This window comes from Mobula hypostoma, chromosome 6 (assembly GCF_963921235.1).
Source record: "Mobula hypostoma chromosome 6, sMobHyp1.1, whole genome shotgun sequence".
Taxonomy (NCBI): Eukaryota; Metazoa; Chordata; class Chondrichthyes; order Myliobatiformes; family Myliobatidae; genus Mobula; species Mobula hypostoma.
In genome coordinates this window covers 143,075,072-143,098,188 of record NC_086102.1, presented here as the reverse complement: position 1 = coordinate 143,098,188, position 23,117 = coordinate 143,075,072, and the positions used below count along the sequence as shown (strand labels likewise).

Sequence of the window (23,117 nt, the reverse complement as noted above, 5' to 3'; positions counted from 1 at the left end):
CCATATATTAACTTGAAATTCATTTTCTTGCTGGCATTTGCAGGAAAAAAATAAAGAAATACAATAGAATTTATGAAAAAAATAATACATAGACAAAGACTGACAAACAAATAATGCACAAAACGAATGCAAAATGTGCAAATTTAAAATAATAATAGTACTGAGAACATGAGTTGTGGAAGTCCTTGAAAGTACGTTTGCAAGTTGTTGAATCAGTTCTGAGCTGCAGTGACAGAAGTTATCCACGCTGGTTCAGGAGCTTGACGGTTGTAGGGTAATAACTATTCCTAGGGAACTCTGTAGGCACAGAGATTTAAACCTGATATTTCAACCAAAAGCCATGTGAGAATTAAACTTCAGTGCTGGGATGGGAAAAACTGGGTGCAGGATGGTGGCTGGGGGTGGGGGATTGTGGGCTGCAGGGGAAACCAGTGTAGAGCTATACGTTATTGCTTCAGGATTATTGGGCAGACCTGGCATCCAGCTCTTTGTAACTGGACAGGATTCTTGCCAGCTCCTGATGCCATTTCTGATTATATGTCACTGGTTTCATCAAATATCTCCTCTGTTCCAGAACAGAATCTGAGGGATATGATAAAACATACTGTACTATTCAATGAAGAAATCTACTGCAGATCATTTAGCCACAAGCCAAGCAAAGAGTAATGGATTGCAGTAGCAAACAATGACTTAGCAGCATTGTCGCCATATTGACATGGGACAAAGGTCACCGTCCTAACCCATTGCTATATCTTGCACTGAAAATCCATTAATTCAGTCTCAGTTCTACTCATCTACATGGCCCTTTGAGATAAAGGGTTCTCATCTCAGTCCTAAATGGCGCTTTAACCTTTTTCTTAGATTGCCTCACAAAGAAGGAACATTCTTTGTTAATCCCTCACATGGTATTATTAGGGTCACTTCTTGATCTTCACTGTCTTCCTGCACAATTGTTAGATCTGCCTCTGGAATTGACCCACCCATAACCATCTGTCATACAGTTATGTTATGACTGATTTGTACCTCAACCCCATCTGCCTGCTTTTGTTCTGTATCACTTGACTCTTTTGCCAAATGAAAGTTAATTGACCCCAGTCTCCTTAGCAACTAACCACCCCTCCTCTCCGGGTTGTCAAGAATGACTAATTCCTTCCTGTTGATCCTAGCTGAGGGAAGATTTGCTGTACAGGTATTGCCATCATATTTTTAATCAAATACTCACTGCTGTCTATCAGTTGTTCATTGACACACAATAAGATCATTAGACCATAAGATATAGGAGCAGAATTAAGCTATTTGGCCCATCAAATCTGCTCCATAAGTGTATGCTGAAAGCTCAAAGAACTCTGGCAACTAGACAGTTTACTTTGATCAGTATATTTTATCTCCATATGCAATGCTCCTGTTGCTAAGGTGAATCTCTGAAGCATTTGGACAGATACAATTGATAGAAGTGGCAAAATACAGTTCACATCAGCACCATGGGATAAGAAGATGAAAATACAATATTCCTCCTTTGCTCATTTTTATATTGAAATCCCCCCCCCACCCCAAATAGAAGTGCTATATGGAAATTGGCTGTGGAATTATTGAGTGATGCCACTTGTAGTGAATATTCATTGAAAGGGTTCACACAAAGAGAATGGCTACTTGGAAATGTATCTGGTATACATGAATTTAATGACACCAACAAAAAAAAGATTTTTTTTTAAAGATCACGGATGAGCTCCAGAGAAACAGAATCAATCAAAACAACTTGTACTGGGAAAGTTAAAGTGTATTTTACAATCTAGAATCTACTGCTTGAAACACACTTGTATCATGTGCCAATGCAACTTTTATGTGACTAAAATGTGAACATTGACTGATGGCTCAGATTGACACGAAATAGAAACTCACAAATTAAATGGCACACTGGATTTCCTACCTTGCACACAGAATTTCAGTTCCTTCACATCTATCACCGTTGTTGAGAAGAGCTTCTCGGGGACCTTTTTACTCATACGGTTATAGTTCCTTCGCTTCTTTGTCTCGCCCCAAAGGTTGGAGCCTCCATGCATACTGGGAATGTTGAGGATTGCGATTCCTTCTAGTGACGTGTTACTTAGATCAAGGACAATACCATCACACTGGAAGATACAAATCATAAAACATCACATTCTTTTGTGAAACTGATCAACATAATCTTCCAAAGTCAAAAGGAAGACACACAACACCTCTGTTATACTGCCATACATCAATGATTACAAGTTTCAGAGCTCTTTAATAATGATTATGATTTCATCCATCCATCCAGCATCTTCTTTGACTTTCTACCATCAGGCTGGAGACTCCGATGAATAAAAACAAGGGTCCGGATGAGAAAGTTTCTTCCCTCAGGCATTAAGCTTCTGAACACCCTGTCACGTTGCATTCCAAGTGTTACTGTACCTTTTTATACACTTTAGTTTGTTTATTTATGTGTGATCCATATGTAGATTTCATCCTTACTTTCATAAGTTATTGTGTGTTATGTACACTAAAGTGCTTTACATCCTGGTTCAGAGAAATGTCTTGTTTGACAGTATACGTGTAGACAGTTAAATGACAACAAACTTGACTTGGCTTGATAATCTTCATCCAAAAGATTAAAAAAATACAAGATTTACTTTATTACTTTAAGTTTAAAAGTAGATTTTTTTGTTTCGCAGCAATATAATTATTACCTAAGCTCATGACGCACATGAAAGCGAACAGAGGTTTGACTTACCACTCCAAAAATTAATAACAGTACCATATTGAGGTATATTTTGCTTATCATTTTATATACCTCAACCTCAGTCACATTCCCTCAACCTCCAAGGAGCCTCTTTTCCTCGATACTCCCTAAGAACCCACCATTGATGGTGTGCTTCCTAGCCTTATAAGTACTCCCAAACTGTACCAACTCAACACTTGTCTGGATTAAACTCCATCTGTCATCTTTCAGCCCATTTCAACAACATTTCAATATATCTCTGCAGCCTAAGACCATTTTCCACACTATCAACAACTCTGCCAATCTTCATGTTATCTGCAAACTTGCTGCTCTTGCTTTCTACAGTACATTCACATCTAAGCCATTCACATCTAAGCCATTCACAAATATTACAAACAACAATGCTTCCAGTGCTCTTCCTTGTGTGACACTACAAGTCACAGGCAAATGCAACCCTCTTCCATCACCCGGTCTCCTATTTCTAAGCCAATTTTGGATTCAATTGTAGGCCAGTGGAGACCAGCATCTAACAATAAGAGGACAATGCTCTGAATTTTGGATATGTACACTAAAAATCTCTCTCTATACATATGTAGTCCAGAATTCCATCCCTCACAGAATTTTGAAGTATTCAATGTGATCACCTCTTTTGAACTCTGCTGAACAGCCTGATGCCTTCCTGATCATTGAGGGGGACTTCAACCAGGCTAGGTTGAAGAAGTCTCTTGCAAACTACCACTAACACATCACCTGTGGAACCAGAGGAGCCAACACAAACATTATCACTGTTATACCACTGTGGCATCCCATGCCTGCACTTTACCAATTCCAATCAGCTGTCCATACTTCTACCACAAAGGTATGGTCAAGGGAGGCAGGAGAGCATTTACAGCACTGCTGTCAATCGGAGGACTGGACCATATTGAAGAATTCATCTTTGGATCTGAGCGAATCTGCCACAACTGTCATTGACTTGGTCAAGACTTGTGTGGATGAGTGTGTGCCTTGAAGACAATACCAAACTTACTCAAATCAGAAGCCACGGAAAAAACAGATTTGTAGTCTGCTGAGGCCTAGATCTGTGACTTTCAAGACTGGTGAACTAGAACCCTAAAAGAAGTTCAAGTACAACCTAACACCATCATAAGAATGAAAAGGCAATTCTGTGTAAAAATAGGGAAAGACACTGTCAAATGTATAACAGCTGTGGCAGGGTTTGCATGCCATTACTTCCTAAACAGCAATACCTAACAGCATAAATGGCCGTGATGCTTCACTCCCCAATGAGATCAATGCATTTCATGCATGCTTTCAAAAGGAAATCAAAACTATAGCTCTGCAAATCCCCACAGCATCTTGCAATCCTGTTACCTCTATCTTAGAAGCTGACATCTGAACATCCTTCAAGAGGGTGAACACTCACATGGTGCCAGGCCCCAGTGGTGTACCTGGCAGGATACTTCAAACCTGTGCTGATCAACTGGCTGCAGAGTTCAAGGAGAACTTCAATCTCTCACTGCTGCAGTCAGAGCTTCCCACCTCCTTCAAAAGGGCACTACCATACCAGTGTTGAAGAAAAACAGGTTGAATGCCTCAATGACTATTGCCCGGTAGCACTCACATCTACTGTGATGAAGAGCTTTGAGAGGTTGGTCATGGCTAGAGATAACTCCATTGAAATTTGCCTACTTTCACAATAGTCCTACAGTGGATGCAATCTCACTTGCTCTCCACTCAGCTTTGGACTACCTGAACACCAGCAATACCTATGTCAGGCTGTTTTTTATTGATTACAACTCAGCGTTCAACATCATAACCCTGTTAGTACTCATCAGAAACCTTCAAACATGGGCCTCTGTACCTGCCTTTACAACTGCATCCTTGCTTTCCTTAATGGGAAACCAAAGTTAGTGTGGATCAGTAATACCACCTCCACCTCACTGACAATCAACACAGGTGCACCTCAAAGATGTATGCTTAGCCCACTGCTCTACTCTCTCTAACTTCAAGACTGTGGGGCCAGGCACAGCTCTCAAATGCCATGTGCACAATTGCCAATGACAGCACTGTTGTTGGCATAATCTCAGATGTTCAGATGGTGACAAGGAGGCATACTAGAAGTGAAGTAGATTGTCTGGTTACTTTCAACATCAACAAGACTAAAGAATTGATTGTGGACTTCAGGAAAGGGAATTTGGGAGAACACACACCAGTCCTCATTGAGAGAAGAGTATTAGAAAGGGTGAATAGCTTCACGTTCCTGGGCGATGACATCTCAAAGGATCAAATCTCATTAAGATGGTGTCACCATTCAGGACACACCCTCTTCTCATTACTGCCAACAGGGAGGAGGTACAGGAACCTGAAGATCCACACTCAAACTTTCAGGAACAGCTTCTTCCCCTTCACCATCAGATTTCTGAACAGTCCATGAACTAATGAACACTATCTCATTGATCCTCTTTTGCACTATTTATATATTTATCTATTTTTATTGTAAATTTTAGTATTTTTAAAAAGTTTTGTACTGTACTGCTGCAACCGAACATCAAACTTCATGACATATGTCAGTGATAAAAAATTTTTATTCTGATTCTTACATAGGGTAATTTCATTCAATCTTTTCTCAAAGGGCAATCCTTTCATCCAAGGAATCACATGACTCTACTCTATGGCAAGTGTATTCCTGCTAAATCATGTTTAGTATTCTATGCTTGGTGTCAATGAAGCCATTTATAATTGTAGCAAAGACTTTTATTGCTTTGTATTTCAACATCTGCACAACAAAGGCCAACATAGTATTTTGCTTTCATAATTGCATGCCAAACCTTAATGCTCACATGAATCACAAATCCTTTTTACTAGTTTCACTAGTATTTACAAATTTCTTTCTGCTTGAAAATTATTCCAAGCAAAGTGAGTAACTTCCTGTTTTCCTGCACTCTGCAATCCCTTAAGATTATCTAATTAATCAGTTTATATCCCACTGTAACCTCCTCCCTACTCACTTCCTACCTAGCTCTCAGTTTAGTGAACTTGGATATGTTACCCTCTTCCATCCAATGCAAATAGCTTAAATTCAGTACTGATCATTGTAGCATATCACAGGCCTGCCAGCCTGAAATAAACAGAATTACCCCTCTGTTTTCACTAACTAGTGCTTTATTCAGTCCAGGTCCTTACCTTGAGCCCTTTTTTACGTAGTAATCTTGTGTGGAACCCTTATCAAATGCCTTTTGAAAATTGAGATATAGTACACTCCTCCTTCTAGTTACTGTACAATCTCAAAGGACCTTATCACGTGTCAAACAGAATTTCCCTTCCATAAAACCATATTGACTTTTCCTAATCATATGACTTTCTTCTTAAGTATTCAGTTATCATGACCATAAAATAAACCATGACTCTAGAATTTTGCTGAGAACTAATGCTAGGATAATTAATCAACAGTGTCCTACTTTATCCCTCCATCCCTACTTTAATAATGGTGTTACATTTGCTTTTTGCTGATTTTGTTGGGACTGTTTCAGAACAAGGAGCTAATGCACCACTAATGCATCCATCATCTCTGCAGCCACCTCAATGACAATTGAGGGGTTTTAGTCTCTAATCTTCGGGAAGAATATACTTCCATTGGCGGCATTGCAGGGAAAGTTCACTAAGCTAATTCCTGGGTTAAAGGGGCTGACGTATGAAGAAAGGTTGAGCAGTTTGGATCTGCATTCGTTGGAGTACACAAACCTAAGAAGTGATCTTATTTAACCACTTGAGGGTCGGTGACAGGATGGATGCTGAAACAATTCTTTCCCCGTGGGCAACATGAGACTGGGGCATGATTTCAGGATCGTGGTGCAGCCATTTGAATTGAGGATTTTCTCTTAGAGGGTTACCAGTCATTGTAATTCTTCATATGTTTCCATACAACACAGGAGGTAGCAACTTGGAACAGCAACCCCATTCCCCTACTAATTTACATTGTAACCTAATCTTCCCAAATGGTCACCAACTCCCCCAAAATAACTACACACTAGGGATAATCTGCAGTGACCAGTTAAGCTAGCAAGCTTTTGGGATGTGGGAGGAAACTGCAGGGAACCCAGGAAGAACATGCAAACTCCACACAAATAGCACCGGAGGTCAGGAATGAACCTGGATTGCTGGACGGGTGAGGAAGCAGCTGTACTCACTTCAGAAATTGTGGTAGTGGAATCAATCAGAACACCCTCTGTAGAGATTGACAGACATTTCAGCTACAAGGGAACTAAGAGGTGTTAAAGCAAAGATTGGAATAGCCATTACTGTATTGAATGGCAAAGTGGTTCTACAGGGCCAATAGTTCTACTTCTGTTCATGTTCCTTATGGCTATCCAAAGGATTTTCTTTAACTACAATCACTTAAAGTTCCTGAATTTTCTTACACTTGGATGCTTACTATTTCTGATGTTTTCTGTGTGACTTTCACTATGAATATAGATACAGATTATTTGTCTAAGCCATTTTTAATTGCTCATTATAACTTCTGTGTTGCCAGATCATGCTCTAACTTCACCTACATGTTTGCAGATAACATCACTGTGGTGGGCCAAATCTCAAATAATGATGAATCTGAGTCCAGGAAGGAGATGGAGAACCTAGTTACGTGCTGTCATGACAACAACATTTCCATCAAAATTAGCAAAGCAAAAGAGCTAGTCATTAACTTCAGGGGGAAAGGAGGGGGGGAGGTGGGTGGAGCACATGCTCCTGTCTACATCAGCGGTGCTGCGATTGACAACTTCAGGTTCTTAGGAGTGAATATCATCAGTAGCCAGTGCTCATGCAACCGTGTAGACATCATGGTCAATAATGCATATTATTAGATGTTCAAGTCACTTTAACTTCTCAGGAGGTAAAAGAAATCTGGCATGACCCCTTAGATCCTCTCTAAGTTTTATTGATGTACCATAGAAAACATCTTATTCAGATGCATCACAGCTTGGAGTGGCAACTGCTCTACCCAAGACTGCAAGAAACTATGGGAAGTTGTGGATGTAGCTCAGCACATCATGGAAAACAGCCTCCCCTCCATGGTAACACACATCAAAGTTACTGGTGAATGCAGCAGGCCAGGCAGCACCTCTAGGAAGAGATACAGTTGACGTTTCAGGCCGAGACCCTTCGTCAGGACTAACTGAAGGAAGAGGTAGTAAGAGATTTGAAAGTGGGAGGGGGAGGGGGAGATCCAAAATGATAGGAGAAGACAGGAGGGGGAGGGATGGAGCCAAGAGCTGGACAGGTGATTGGCAAAAGGGATATGAGAGGATCATGGGACAGGAGGCCCAGGGAGAAGGAAAAGGGGGAGGGGGGAAAAAGCCCAGAGGATGGGCAAGGGGTATAGTGAGAGGGACAGAGGGAAAAAAAGGAGAGAGAGAAAAAGAATGTGTGTATGTAAATAAATAACGGATGAGGTACAAGGGGGAGGTGAGACATTAGCAGAAGTTTGAGAAATCAATGTTATTTATTTATATACACACATTCTTTTTCTCTCTCTCCTTTTTCTCCCTCTGTCCCTCTCACTATAACAGGCAGCATCTATGGAAATAGATACACATTCAACATTTTGGGCCGAGACTCTTCTTCAGGACTGAGAACAAAGGGAGAAGACATCAGAGTAAAGAGGTGGGGGTAGGGGAAGGAGGCTAGCTGGAAGGTGACAGGTGCAGCCAGGCGGGTGAGAAAGGTCAAGGCTTGGAGAAGAGAGAATCTGACAGGTGAGGAGAGTGGACCACAGGAGAAGAGGGAAGGAGGAAGGGACCCAGGGGGGAAGTGACAGGTAGGTGAGAAGAGGTGAAAGATCAGAGTGGGGAAGGGGGGGGGGGTCTCATTTAGAATGGAAATATTTTTGGAGCCTGCTGCTTTCATTGTTTTCACCTTCAAAGTTCGAAGTTCAGAGTACATTTACTATCAAAGTATATATACTATATACAATCTTGAGATTCATCTCCTGACAGGTAGCCACAAAACAAAGAAACCCAGTACAACCCATTAAAAAAAACCCATCAAATACCCAATGTGCAGAGAAAAACAAATTGTGCAAACAATAAAAGTAAGCAAGTAACAGTCAGAAATCAAGTTCACAAAAGTGAGTCCACAGCCACAAAGTCAGTCACCACTGCAACCACTCCAGGAGCCCGTCAGTTGCAGGCCACAGCCTCAGTTCAGCGCAGAGACGAGTAAACTTTACAGAGCAGCAAGCTGATCACCGGCCTGATCCTATCCTTCAGCCCCAACACCCTGATCTTTTCAGTTAGGCCTGGCGCTTAAATCGGCCATACCTCGGGTCCTTCCTTGCTCTCGGACATGGGCCCTGCCATTTTGATACCCTCTCGGGTCCGGATCCTGCTGCCTCAATTTGGCCCATACCCATCACACCACACCACCATGCTCCCTTCAAGACCTCAGTTCACAGCACAAAAGTGCCAGCTCGTACAAGTGGTTCAAAAGCTCAACTCCGAAAGGGAAGTTACAGGCTATTGATTGCAGTGATCATTTCTGAGATTAATACAGTAACTTTTTGTTTTGTTTGTTGCCAGCAATTTTTCACTGCATTTCACCAGCATCATCTTAAACCAGAAGGCATGATTAGATGTGGTAGGACTTCAGAACTTTAACCTGATTCGTTGATTTGAGATATTGCTGAGTTATACCATTGCATGTTGCTTTTGGTGTTCTCAAAGCAACATTTTGAAAGGAATGATCTTTAAAGGGATTAGTTTTGCTTCCAGAAGAAATTCGTATTTAGTTCACCACTGATTGTAGAAGCTCCAAATCAATGTTCACAATTTTTTTTTCTACTTCATTCTCATATTCTACCTTTTCCCTCTCATAATCTTGTGGTCACTTCTTGTTGATGCTAAAACTTCCTCAATCATCAGACTTGCTACTTGGCAACATATTAAACCTCTTTAAGTCCAAACCTGAACATAACAAACTGAATAAGGCACACTGGATTATTTTATTGGTGGATGTTATTTCTCAAAACAAAACAGATTCATTAAGAATTATAAAACAGTTCCTTTAAGATCTACCTTTGCTTATGTGCTGGAAAATTGTAATACACTTACTACAGTTAGAATTGTGATTCGAAGGCTGTAGATTAAACTTGATTTACATGACTCAAGGACAGACTACCAGGGAACAATACTTTGATTTTTAAGATAAGGAAAGACATGGGCTATTGTTTTTGAACATTGTGAAATTACGGATTATTCATCCGCACTTGATGGCTTTATGTAAAGTTTATTGGCTATTTTACTTTGCCTGTTTAGTTCCAAGCAAACTCAGTTTTTAAAGGTAGCAGGTAGCTGCGATTGTTGAAATATTTCTAGAGGTGGTTTCACATTTAACATTCCAGTGGTTGAATAAGATGATTTAATGTTTTGTCTCCTTTTAAAACTAATAGCATACTGACTTTTCAATGCTAATTTTTGAAATATATACATATTCCTTACAATCAGCACCACACAAAAAAAAATTAATGTTCGAACAACCAGGACCTGATTCTACTTTAGAGACTTATGTACTGACTGCTGAGAGCTGTTCTTTTCAAGGGAAAGTGATGCTTCCTCTCTCTCCTTTCACTTTTCAGCTAGCATCAGTATTGTAGAAGTACTTACAGGATTGTGCAGTATCACCTGAAGCCAGACAAAAAGTATAACCATTTCCTTCTTGACAGTACATGACTGATTTTGTTGAAAGGTGGGATAAACATCAACCATTGTGATACTATTGATCAGCAAAGAAAGTTCAACAAGAACTAGGGCACAAGAGATGATGATGGAATGTGGAGCATTAACTGAACTGCCGGAAGAACTCAGTGCTGGAAAATGCATACACCAGGATGCTCTTTAATGACTAGAGCTCGTCATTCAATACTATCATCCCCTCAAAACTAATCAATAATAAGACCTAGGCCTCAATACCTCCCACTGCAATTGGATCCTCAATTTCCTCACTTGCAAACCCCAGTCAGTTTGCAGTGGCAACAACATCTCCTCCACAAACACCATCAATACAGGTGCACTACAAGGCTGGGTGCTTAGACCTCCACTCTACTTGTTTTATGCTGTGTGGCTAAGCACAGCTCCAATGCCATACTTAAGTTTGCTGATGACACCACTGTCACTGGCCGAATCAAAGGTAGAGGGAGACTAAAAATCTGGTTGAGTGGTGACACAATAACAACCTCTTACTCAGTATCAGCAAGACCAAGGAGCTGATTATTGACTTCAGGAGGAGGAAACCCGAGGGCCATGAGCCAGTCCTCTTCGAAGGATCAGAGGTGGGGAGGGTGAACCTCGGTGTTATAATTTCTGGGCCCAGCATGCAAGTCCAATGAAGAAGAAAGCATGGCAGTGTCTCTACTTCCTTAGGAGTTTGCTAAGATTCGGTATGACGTCTAAAACTTTGACAAACTTCTATAGATGTGTGGTGTAGAGCATATTGACTGGCTCCATTATAGCCTGGTATGGAAACACCAATGCCCTTGAACTGAAAATCCTACAAAAAGTAGTGGATATAGCGTATCATGGGTGGATACAGTGTATCATGGGTAAAACCCTCTCCACCATTGAACACCTCTACACAGAGCGTTGTGTAGAGCAGGAAAGCAGCATCCATCATCAGGTACTCCTCCACCACTCAGGCTATGCTCTCTTCTCGCTGCTGCCATCAGGAAGGTAGTACAGGAGCCTCAGGACTCACACCACCAGGTTCAGGAACAGTTATTACCCCCTCAGCCATCAGGCTCTTGAACCAGAGGGGAAAACTTCATAACTTCTCTCAACTTCACTTACTCCATCAATGAACTGTTCCCACAACCTATGGACTCACTTTCAAGGACCCTTCATCTCTTGTTCTCAATATTCATTGCTTATTTATTTATAACTATTATTTCTTTTTTTTTACTTTGTGTTTGCTCCATTTGTTGTCTTTTGCACACTGGTTGTTCGCCCTGTTGGGTGCGGTCTTTCATTGATTCTTTTATGGTTATTAGATTTATTGAGTATGCCCACAAGAAAACAAATCAATATGCACTTGGATAATAATTATACTTTCACCTTTGGATAAAGCAGCATCCAGGTGCTGCCTGACCCTCCAAGTTCTTCCAGCAGTTTGTTTTTAGTCCAAGTTCAACAGGAAATCTGCCAAGCCCAGAATGGACTGTAATTGTTACGCTTCGCACAGTGCTTTTGGCATAGGGACATCCATTTCTAAATGCAGTGCAAGAATGTGGACATGCATTAACAACCGTAAACAATTCACTAGGAAATGATTTGTGTAATTTTAAATCAATCATATTGTGTCAGTAAAATTTTTCATATTTTTCCCCTTTTGTAAACCATTTTTGAAAAGGTTTTCTACTTCATCTGTGGCTATCAGAGAACTTGACTACTCTCCATTTCTCAACTAAAAGATTAAGTAGGCAATTTGTTCCCAGCTCTCTAGGAATGCCCTTCTGCCTGCCAGGGCATGTTAAGCATAATTCCACCACTGATTATTTAATCAGTTCTAGTAGCCGCTGCTTGGAACTTGCCCTAATAAGTATTTCCAATTATTTGGCAGCTAGTGCAACATTAACACAGTGAAAGGAGCAGTGTTGGTGTTCTGCTGTCAGGAGATGTCCCTGTTCAGAAACTAGTTAAGACAAGGTGCTGTTAACACCAATTTTGTCGGTTTTGTTGTCAGCAGCCAAAGGACTATATATATAAAATAGTGATGTTTAGAAGCTGATAAGCTGTTCTAAATTTGTTTCTGTTGGAATGCTGGTGTATAAAGGAAACAGGAATTCTGATCCAAGAAAAATTTGAATATAAATGCTTTCCTGGAGAATATTTAACAGAGATGCAACATTAAGGCATTTCAAAATATTCTGTGCAGAAAGCTTTCAAGAACATATTTTCTATTTGTTGAAGCACTTTAAACTGTAAAGGTCGTTGCTGCATAATAGTCAGCAACTCATTACAGACTGAGACAAAATTGAGATTTAAGAGCTGTGATTTAAGAGAACTAACCTTTCAACCAAGCACAGTACAGCAAGAAAGGATACAACCTTCTCAAGCATGCATAATTAATGCAATGCAATTATCATCTTCACTAGGCTAATGATGCACAATATGATGAAATGGAGCTTAAACATTGTGATTTGTAGTAATACCATAGTTTGGTATATAAAAAAACACTAGTTTATCACTTCTTTCAATATGTATAGTGAGGCCTTGAGTCCAGATACTATAATGTAGGCTATTTTGCTTGTAATTTAGGATGGCAAAATCCCACAAAAATCATAGAGATGAGAGAGCAGATAATGTTATTAATGATGTTACTTGAGAAAGACACTCTGGCGTAACTGAGCACTCTTTAGGGCCACAGCATTGTACAATGGGTGCTTTGGCCCAGCTTGTACATATCATCCATGATGCCCATCTAATCCCATTTGTAACGTTAGGTCTGTATCCCTCTACTCTTTTCCAGTCCAAGTACTTGTCTTTCAAACATTGAAACTGTATCTGCCTCGGGCACCTCCTCCAGCAGCTCGTTCCAGATATTTACCAGCCATTGTGTGACAAGCCTACCACTCAAGTCTCCTCTAAATTTCTGCTCCTCTCCTTAAACATCTGCCCTCTAGTCTTAAACTCCCTACACCAGGAAAAAGATCTGCCTACCCTATTCATGCCCCTCACAATTTTATAAGCCGCTGCAATGTCACTCCTCATCCTCCTTCATTCCATTGAGAATAAACCCAGCCTGTCCAGTCACTCCTTATAGTTACAGCTCTCCACTCCAGGCAACGCCCTGGTGAACCTCTTCGGCATTCTTTCTAATACTACTACTTTATTCCTGCAGTGTGGCAAGTCAGAACTGTGCACAAAATTTTGAACGTAAATGGTTTCTGGACCAATATGCAAGTTCATGTCAGCTTTCTTACTCTGTACTATAGAGGAAGTTATGTTCTTGTCTTCCGTATATTGATATAAATGGGTGGACTAAAACAAAAATAATTGGAATATTTAATTTCAGTTGTGATTCAGCAGACTGCATGGTACCCTCAATGCATCACTATTGTACAGACACATCACTGAAGTGAACATTCATCCTTTCCTTCTAGCTTTTATGTATCTATAGATTGCTGCATAGCGACATCCTTTCACAATTGATGCCAGTCATATTGCCTGCAGGGCACCAGCCACGCTTGCCCAGCGAGCTCTTAGTACAAGAGGTCAGCACACAATGTCATCTGCTTCTATGGCAAAATGACACCCACCACGCATGGATCCATAGACACAGAGACTAGGAGAGGCAGGATGAATACTCACTTAATGGGACATAGAACAGCAATGGAACCCAGCAAAAACTGGCTACATCTGGCACCATGACCTGACCCTTCATCAGGTATAGATCAGAAGTCCTGCAAGAGGGCTTGTAATATTCTTACAGAAGTCCCTCACTGGTTTAGAGATTTTTTTAATTTGGTAGTTGAGCCTCTCTGGCCAGGAAAATCCACAGTTCAATCCAAGATCAGAGTTAAATTGGCCTATTTCAGCCAGGAGGCCAATAGCTTCCTGGGTTAGGAAAGGGAAAGTCAATGAAGTTCCGCTCCCAAACAACGTCTAAACACCCCGTTACAAATGCCCCTCTGTTCATCGATAGGATCGCCCCAGCTTAAACTGTCCCCTTAGTTCAACAGATTGTGCATTTGTTCAGAAAGCTCGAGCATAAATGTTAGCCTTTGCTTAGATGCCAGAGGGTATTTGATGGCAAGCAATGGTAACCTAATAGCGATTTAATGTTCTCAAAAGGGAGGAAAAGATGGAAGGGAAAAAGAGTACCAGACTGCTAATTATGGAAACAGTTACACTAATATGTGTAATATTACATGATATAAAATAAACATACTGCAATGTTTTATTGCTGTTTATAGTGGCATAGTGCCAGTCTCTTTGTATTTAACTTTAGACAAGGGGAAAAACATATTTGATTATAGACTCAATTCAAAAGCATCGTCTGTGTACAGTGAATAACCAGATGAGGGAGAACTGCTGTGTGAAAACAAAGTGCGTCACAGCCTCTAAATTATGGGTACATTGTGCTTATAATAGAATAATGTTGAAGTTCACGATTGAATGAACATCCAGCTGCAGCAGACAGTTTTATATTGGCCAGGATTTTGTGGTCAGTGTTGAAGTGATGGCACTTGGCACTGGCCTCGAAGAAACTTGTCCCACAAAGATCTGGCATTCTCTGTGGTAAGGATTTCACCTTTCCTGACACCGATTGCCAACAAGCGCCTGCTCATGGCGTCATCAAGAAGGGGCCTAACAGAGATATTTAAAACATCCTTAGCCACGGGTGAGATGCCAGAGGATTGGAGGATAGCTAATGTTCTTCTGTTGTTTAAGAAAGACTCTAAGAATAAAACAGGAAATTATAGGCTGGTGAGCCTGACATCAGTAGTGGGAAAGTTATTGGAAGGTACGCGAAGGGATCAGATATACAAGTAAAAGTAGTTTAGTGAAGCGGAGCAGACTTGATGGGCCAAATGGCCTAATTCTGCTTCTATTTCTCGTGGTCTTGTTTGGATAGGCAGGGACTGATTAGGGATAGCCAACATAGCTTTATGTGTGGTAGGTCACCTCTAACCAATCTTACACAGTTTTTCAGGGAAGTTACCAGGAAAGTTGATGAAGGCAAGGCAGTGGATGTTCTCTCTAGCAAGGCCTTTGACAAGGTCCTGCTTAGGAGGTTCTTTAAGAAGGTTCAGTCGCTTAGCACTCAAGAAGAAGTAGTAAATTGGATTAGACATTGGCTCTGCGTGAGAAGCCAGAGAATCGTAAATGGTTGCCTGTGATTGGAGGCTCGTAATTACTGTTGTACTGTGGGAATTGGTGTTGAGTCTGTTGTTATTTGTCATCTATTATCAATGATCTTGATGATAATGTATGAAACTGGATCAGCAAATTTGAGGATGACTCCAAGATTAGGATGTAGTGGACAGCAAAGAAGACTATCAACGCATGTAGTGAGTTCTGGACCAGCTGGGAAAATGAGCTGAGAAATGGCAAATGGAATTTAATACAGACAAGTGTGAGGTGGTATACTTTGGGAAGGCCAGCCAAGGTAGGTCTTACACAGTGAGTGACAGGGCACTAAGGAATGAGGTAGTACAGAGGGATCTTGGAATACAGGTTCATAATTCCTTGAAAGTGGCATCACAGGTAGATAGGGTCGTAAACAAAACTTTTGAATGTTGGCCTTCACAGATCAAAGTGTTGAGTACAGGAGTTGGGACGTTATGTTGAAGTTGTATGCGATGTTGCTGAGGCTTAATTCGGAGCATTGTGTCCAGTTTTGGGCATCCACCTAGAGGGAAGATGTAAGTAAGATTGAAAGAGTGCAGAGAAAACTTACAAGAATGTTCCTGAGACTTAAGGACCTGAGTCATAAGGGAAGGTTGAATAATTTAGCACTTTATTCCCTAGAGCATAGGAGAAGGAGGGGAGATTTGAGAGAGGTATACCAAATTGTGAGGCGTATAGATATGGGTAAATTCAAGCAGGCTTTCTCCACTGCAGTTGGGTGAGTCTAGAACTAGATATCATGGGCAAAGGGTGAAATGTGGAATGTGAGGAACTTCTTCAACCAGAGGGTGGTGAGAGTGTTGAATGAGCTGCTCACAGAAGGGATGGACGTGGGTTTGATTTAAGAGAAATTTGGATGGGTATATTGGAGAGGTCTGGAGGGCTTTGGTCTGGTTGCACGTCAATGGGACTAGGCAGATTATTAGTTTGGCAAGGACTAGATGGGTTGAAGGGCCTGTTTCTGTGCTGTAGTGTTCTATGGCTCTGAGGATGACCAGTAAATCAGACTAACATGTGGCAAGCTGTGAAGCAAAATTTACAACTTTTAAATAACTTTTAAAATAGTTTAGCAAAGTGGAAATAACGAATGGGAACATATACATGACATTGGCAGTTGAAATATCATAGACTTTAATGCAATAAGATATGGAGGTTTGAAATATTTATCTCAGAAAATGTCAATCCACAAATGCAAAACTACTTTTCTAGGATGTGTATTATGCAATGAAAATGGTTTAATAACACCATTAGAAGTTCATATATCCCCCACGACACCTTGTGTAACATTTTCAGTTTCTGCTTTAAAAACAGGGAGAATGTTCTTGAGATTCATGTCAGTACAATGTTCTCCTGCTCTTTGACTGGAGGCTATAAAATGGCGTGGACTCTGTGGGGGGCAGAGAGTTGCTGACAGTAGCTTCTGAACCTTTAGTTGTTGCTGGTAGGTTCACTCTATTATAATGGTAAGTGCTAATTGCCTCTGCTATTCTCACGCTAAATTGCAGGTAATTAATAAATGCATTGCAAAGTCATAAGCTGCCAAACAAAACACAGTATATCTGAAGATTCAGCTAAGTCTCCATTCAAGAGAGACGTACAGGAAGCCAAGTTCTGAAACCAGGGTGGGGATAAACTACAAGCAACAGTAAATAACTCTGGATATTTTTAGCAGTGGTGTGACTGGGAAAGAAAAACTGCCATTTAATCAGGCTCTGTTCACATGTACTGCACTGGTCACAAAATGGCAGAGTTCAGTTGGAAGGAGGATTGATTTTCTGGCATGAATCCAAATAGCTTAATGGAAAATCACACTTTTGTTGATCTTGCGCAAGAGAAAAACCGAAAAGAGAAACAGACGAAATTCCATTATTCCATTTTGCATAATTTCTGGAACATCAACTATTCTTTAGGCACGTTTTTATAACTCCTCAGCATTAATGCCCTAACTTTGCTAACTTATTAAATTCACAGCTTAATCCACACTTGAATGCCACATGTGAAGTTTATTCAGATTAGTTCCATTCATTCAAACAACCCTCTTCATGAAAGATGACTCAGAATATTGTTTTTCACCATTCTGGACAATATTTGATGCAGAATTCGCATTATAAAATGTAAGTTGCACCATTATCAGGATGTAAATCATTTTTAAAATCACAAAGCATTTCACCTAATCTAAAGGTTTCACTTGTACATTCTGAAAAACAATCTGTTACCAAGTAGCATCTTGAAGACTGTAAATACTTTGAACATCACATAGCACAAGAATCACAGTTGAGATAAAGTGGGACAGGCATTCTTATGATACATGCACCTGTTGAGCTTGGGTTAGGGCCAATAAACTGATCTACTCCATGTTCACAAAATACATTCTGTCTGAAGAATACATCTGTGTCAATGCCACAATGACAGAAAGTTGCCCTTAAACTCAACTTGTCCAACAGGCTGAGCTGCTTCTTTCAAAGCTCACCCTTTGTCATCTGAAGGAGCTGCCTCTGGCAGGTGTGTACAGTCGGCCTTCCGTATCCGCGGGTTCCGCATCCGCAGATTCAACCAACCGCGGATCCGGATCGAGAAAAAAACCCGGAAGTTCTCTATCTTTCTTCTTATTCCCTATACAATACAGAGTAACAGCTATTTACATAGCACTCCCATTGTAGAGGATCCCCCCGCTATCCGAAAGTAGAGTGTTTTTGAGCGTTCCCAGACCCAAAAAATAACCTACCAAATCATACCAAATAACACATAAAACCTAAAATAACACTAACAGATAGTAAAAGTAGGAATGATATGATAAATACACAGCCTAAAGTAGAAATAATGTATGTACAGTGTAGTTTCACTTACCAGAATCAGGAAGACAGCGAGCACACTGGAAGGCTCACGCATTTTTCTATCATACAGTTCTTTGTAAGCACTCAAACATCCTGCAAACCTGCCCTAAACCTATGTGCCCTTTCAAAATTAAAGTCATACTTTTCTGCAATCATTGAAGCACTGCCAATAGGAGCAAAAATCTCAGGCAGTTCAAAGCTATGGTGGCTTGATGTTGAGATGCTGAGTGTTTGTTTTGCACACTGAACACTATTTTCACTTTTCGCCACTCTCGCTGCTTGGGGTGCGCACTGCCTCTATAACGGCTTGCTGCAAAACCAATGCTGAACGCTATTTTCGCTTTTCGTAACGCCCTTACGAGCTCTCTTAGGCTTTTATATAAGGGATTTGAGCCTCCACGAACTTTGGTATCCGCAGGGGGGGGGGTCCTGGGCCAACTGTATACCCATAATGATTAGCTAGCTTAAGTGATCATTGTTTGTGCCCGAATCCAGTTGGTTGTAGATAGGCCTTTCAGTTGATAGTAGGAACACAATCCAGTCAGAATCCAAGCCGATTTAACATCTGCTCCAAGGAGCAGGGATCTCAGCAGGATTTCCTTTCCCTATTCAGAAAGGAATAGGATCAGGGAATGGTTTCAGCATGGAGAAAGGCCATTTTGTCTGCTGATTCCACACCAATTCCACTCAACACCAATCCTGCAAGTACCAGTTCTCACCCTATATCCATAACTCTGAGAATTCTTTTCCTTCAGATATGTATGCCCTCTTTTGAACAATACAGTTGAATTTGTCAACTTCTTTACCCCTTGCAGAGCATTCCAAACCCTAACCGTCTGTGACGCAAGATATTTTCTTCATGCTAATTTTGGTCCTTTAGCCCAGCATCTTCATTCTATGTCACCTACTGTAGATCTTGACCCCCCTCCTTTAATGGAAAAGTTTCTCCCTATCCACTTGGTCCATATCCTTGATGATTTCAAATACTTACAGCCTATGACCTGGCATCTCAAGAAGAACAAAACCAACTTATCCATTCCATCCAGATATCTTAAATTTTTTCACCTCAGGTTATCATTCTAGTGAATTTCTTATGCATTCCTCACTAAAAATATGGCATTGAGTACCGGTCACAGTACTCCATTAGGAGCTGCATAGAATGATTCATCAGAAATCCCGTGCTCTTGTATTCATTGCTTCTAAACACAAGGTCCTGTGAGCTTTTCAAACTATTTTCTCAACCTGCCCTTCTACTTCAAACGAATTATGTACCAATATCCCTGATCTCTCTGTACTTGTTCCATTTTAGAACTGTACCCTATGGTTTAAATTGTCTTTTTTCAGCTTTCCTAGAAATTTGTAACATTTCTCATCAGCCATACACCTGCCTATTTCACCAGCCTGTCAATATCTCTGTAGGAGCCATGTTGGTTTACCTCCAGCCACTTCACTTAGTCTATTATTAATTCACCAAATATTGAATTGTTTGAATATTGGGAAACAGTTGTACGCACACCCAAATCCAAATCTTTACCACTTATTAAAAAAGCAATCATCCTCATTCAATACTGTTCACTTCCATGTAATCTAAGAAAAAACTTCTCACAAATATTGTTTCCTGTCACTTACCAATTTTCTGTCAATGCTGTAGCAGCACCTTCAGTCTATGTCTAATTGTGGCACATTTGCAAATGACTTTGAAAGTCTATACGTCCCACATTGATCACATTTCCCACTCTATCTTGATGTAGGATTTTGACCTGAAATGCCAACAATTCCTTTCTTCCTACAGATGCTACACAACCGACTGATTTCCTCCAGCAGGCTGTTCCCCTAGATTCCACCTGCAGTCACTTGAGTCTCATATCCTCTCGGTTACTCATCAAAAAGTAGTTTATTCGACATGATTAGCTGGCCAGTTGGCCTGACATCAGTGGCTGGCAAGATGCTGGAGTCCATTATTAAGGATGAGGGTACTTGTATCACATGATATAATAGGCCAAAGTCAGGTTTGGAGAATGTCCAGAGGTGGCTCACAAGAATGATATTGGGAATGAAAGGGTGAGTGTTTGATGGCTCTGGGCCTTTACTTGCTGGAGTTTAGAAAAATGAGAGGGTTCTGATTGAAGCCTATTGAATAATGAAAGACCTAGATAGAATGGATGTGGAGAGGATGTTTCCTATAGTTGGGGAGTCTCAGACCAGTGCGCACAGCCTCAGAATAGAAGGATGTCCCTCAGAGGTGAGGAGAAATTACTTGAGCCAGAGGGTGGTGAATCTGTGGAATTCATTGCCACAGACGGTTGTAGAGTCCAAGTCACTGGATATCTTTAAAGCAGAGATTGATAAGTTCTTGATTAGTAAGGGCATCAAAGGTTTTGGGCATGATGGAATGCCAGAGCAGACTTGATGGGCCGAATGGCCTAATTTTTTTTTGCTCCTATGTCTGATTGGTCTATGATTTACTTTTAACAAATCCCTATTTTTTTCTCCAACCAATCCAACCATATACAAGAGGCTGTTTATTTAATTATTGCATTTATAGCTCCCCCATCTGAGGTTAAACTGACAGGTCTGTAGTTACTAGGCTATTCCATTGATGGCTTTTTGAAAAAGGTGTAAGAGTTGCAGATTTCTGATCTTGAGGATCCACGCCTGAATCTCTCAATATTAGGACAATTATCAGGACACTTTGGTTTTTGCACATCTCTGAATTTGTTTGCAAATTGGCTCCTCATTATCCTTTCCACTCAGCCTATCAGAATAGTTATAGTCATGCAATTACATGTCTAATGTTCTAAATGCTGAGTAGATAGATGCTCGGGGCATCCCTCTCCCCAGGCTGTAATACGCTTATTCGTTAATATCTTCCTACTTTCTTTTCTTCCTTATGTTTTCAGGACATCTCACAATAAAGAATTTAAGAAAACAGATTTGTATTACTGCCATAACATTTTAATCTCATGTGATAAATTAAGCCTGCAGCTCAATTTGTTGAATATACTGAAATTAACAAAAAAAAAGTGAAGAATCTAGAAACCTGAAATAAAAAATGGAAAATGTCAAGACAAGACACCTTCCATGGCAAGAGAAACAGAGTTAACCTTTCAGGTCTGAGAAGCTTCGAGAGAAGTGAGTTTTGACTCAGGGTACCAGGTCTGAAACACTTAACTGGAGACAAAGAAGACTGCAGATGCTGGAAGCTGGAGCAACACGTAAAATGCTAGAGGAACTCAGCGGGCCAGGCAGCACCGATAAGGGAAACGGACAGGCAACCTGAACCTTTAACTTTATCTCTTGTTGCATACACTCCTTCACCTCCTGACTGTTTCCTGCATTTTCTGTTCTTGTTGAATACACCTAGGATTTTATGTACTTCACCGTAACCGATCATAGAACTTCCGTTCTAGCTTTTCATTTAATAGTAGTCCTTTGCTATTGTTTTTGTTGATATTAGTGAATGCTGCATTAGGCCTAGGCCAGTAACAGAATAAACTGTAAGCCATCAGAAATGTAGCTAATTTAGGTCTCAGCCCAGCCTATTAGAATCATGTTGACTGCCCAGCTCTGTTGTCTTTCAAGGACAAAAATATTTGCTGAATGATCAGACACAGACCTGATATAGTCCTAAGATTAATTAGAATAACACAGTTAAAATGGCTCTCCACTCCTCTTTTGGAGTTTCAAAGTTATATATGCCAGTTAATTTACAAGCATAAATTAGTATCTCATTACTCCAGGTATTATTGCTGCATTTTATCTGCTTAGTTAATTAATCAAGTCATGCAGGATGTAGGTTAGAGTTCATATTCCGGACACCTTTTGAATAAGTACTTGCAACTTAATGCATGAAATGAAGGATATCTACTGCTCACTTCCTGGAATATTGGAGTTGTATAAAATTATAGCCATAGCCAGTAGGTCTAAATATCCTTTTTGAAAATTTGCAGTCAATGTCATGAATAGAATTGTTCTCACAACTCATCTTCCTGTTGTGGTAGACATCTAGCAGGCAACCTTGTCATCAAAATGTAACACTATTATCATGCATATTCCTCCATTGTGCATTCTTATTCCTGAACTTCTCCCTTCCCTTACCCTTTCCTCCCAAACTCAGGGAAGGGTTCAGTTTGACTTCCTCGTCCACTGTAGTAGCTTCATACCCAGTTAATCAAGCCCTGTCATTTCAGCACTTCTATTCTTCGTTCCACCCCCAGCCCATTCTGCCTTTTGAAGGAATTGTTCCCTCTGCAAACTTCAAACCATTTCTCAATTAGCCCTGACAACACCCCTCCTCAGACAGTTTTCCATGATCTCTTTCCAGTGATATCTCAGTTTAGGACACTATATTCGCTGCTAATGTTGCCTCCCTTATACCGGAGAAACCAATACAGATAAATTAGCCAATTCAAAAAAATCCCCATTCTCCCACAAGTATGACCCCAAACTTTTGGCTGCAGGTGAATTTTACTCTGGGGTCTCAATCATTCTAAACACTCTGTCCTCTGCCTTGTCAGTAATTCCAATCCAAGGGAAGAGAGAGCGAGGCCTGGGGGGGGAGAGGTGGGGCTTGGCAGACAGTGAGGGAGGGGGCCTGGCGGAGAGTTGGGGGGGGCTGCTGGCAGGTAGTGTTGAGCAGATAGTTTGCGA

The 23,117-nt window shown here is 40.7% G+C and overlaps 1 protein-coding gene across 5 annotated transcripts in view; it reads right to left on the bottom strand.

Moving 5' to 3' along the window:
• Positions 1 to 23,117, bottom strand: part of LOC134348459 (diacylglycerol kinase beta) — a 579,084-nt gene that overhangs the window by 70,252 nt on the left and 485,715 nt on the right. For all 5 annotated transcript variants that reach the window (XM_063051878.1, XM_063051881.1, XM_063051880.1 and 2 more), the window contains one exon: positions 1,928 to 2,129. In XM_063051878.1, the coding sequence (XP_062907948.1) occupies positions 1,928 to 2,129 (202 nt within the window). The remainder of the gene's footprint in view (positions 1 to 1,927; positions 2,130 to 23,117) is intronic.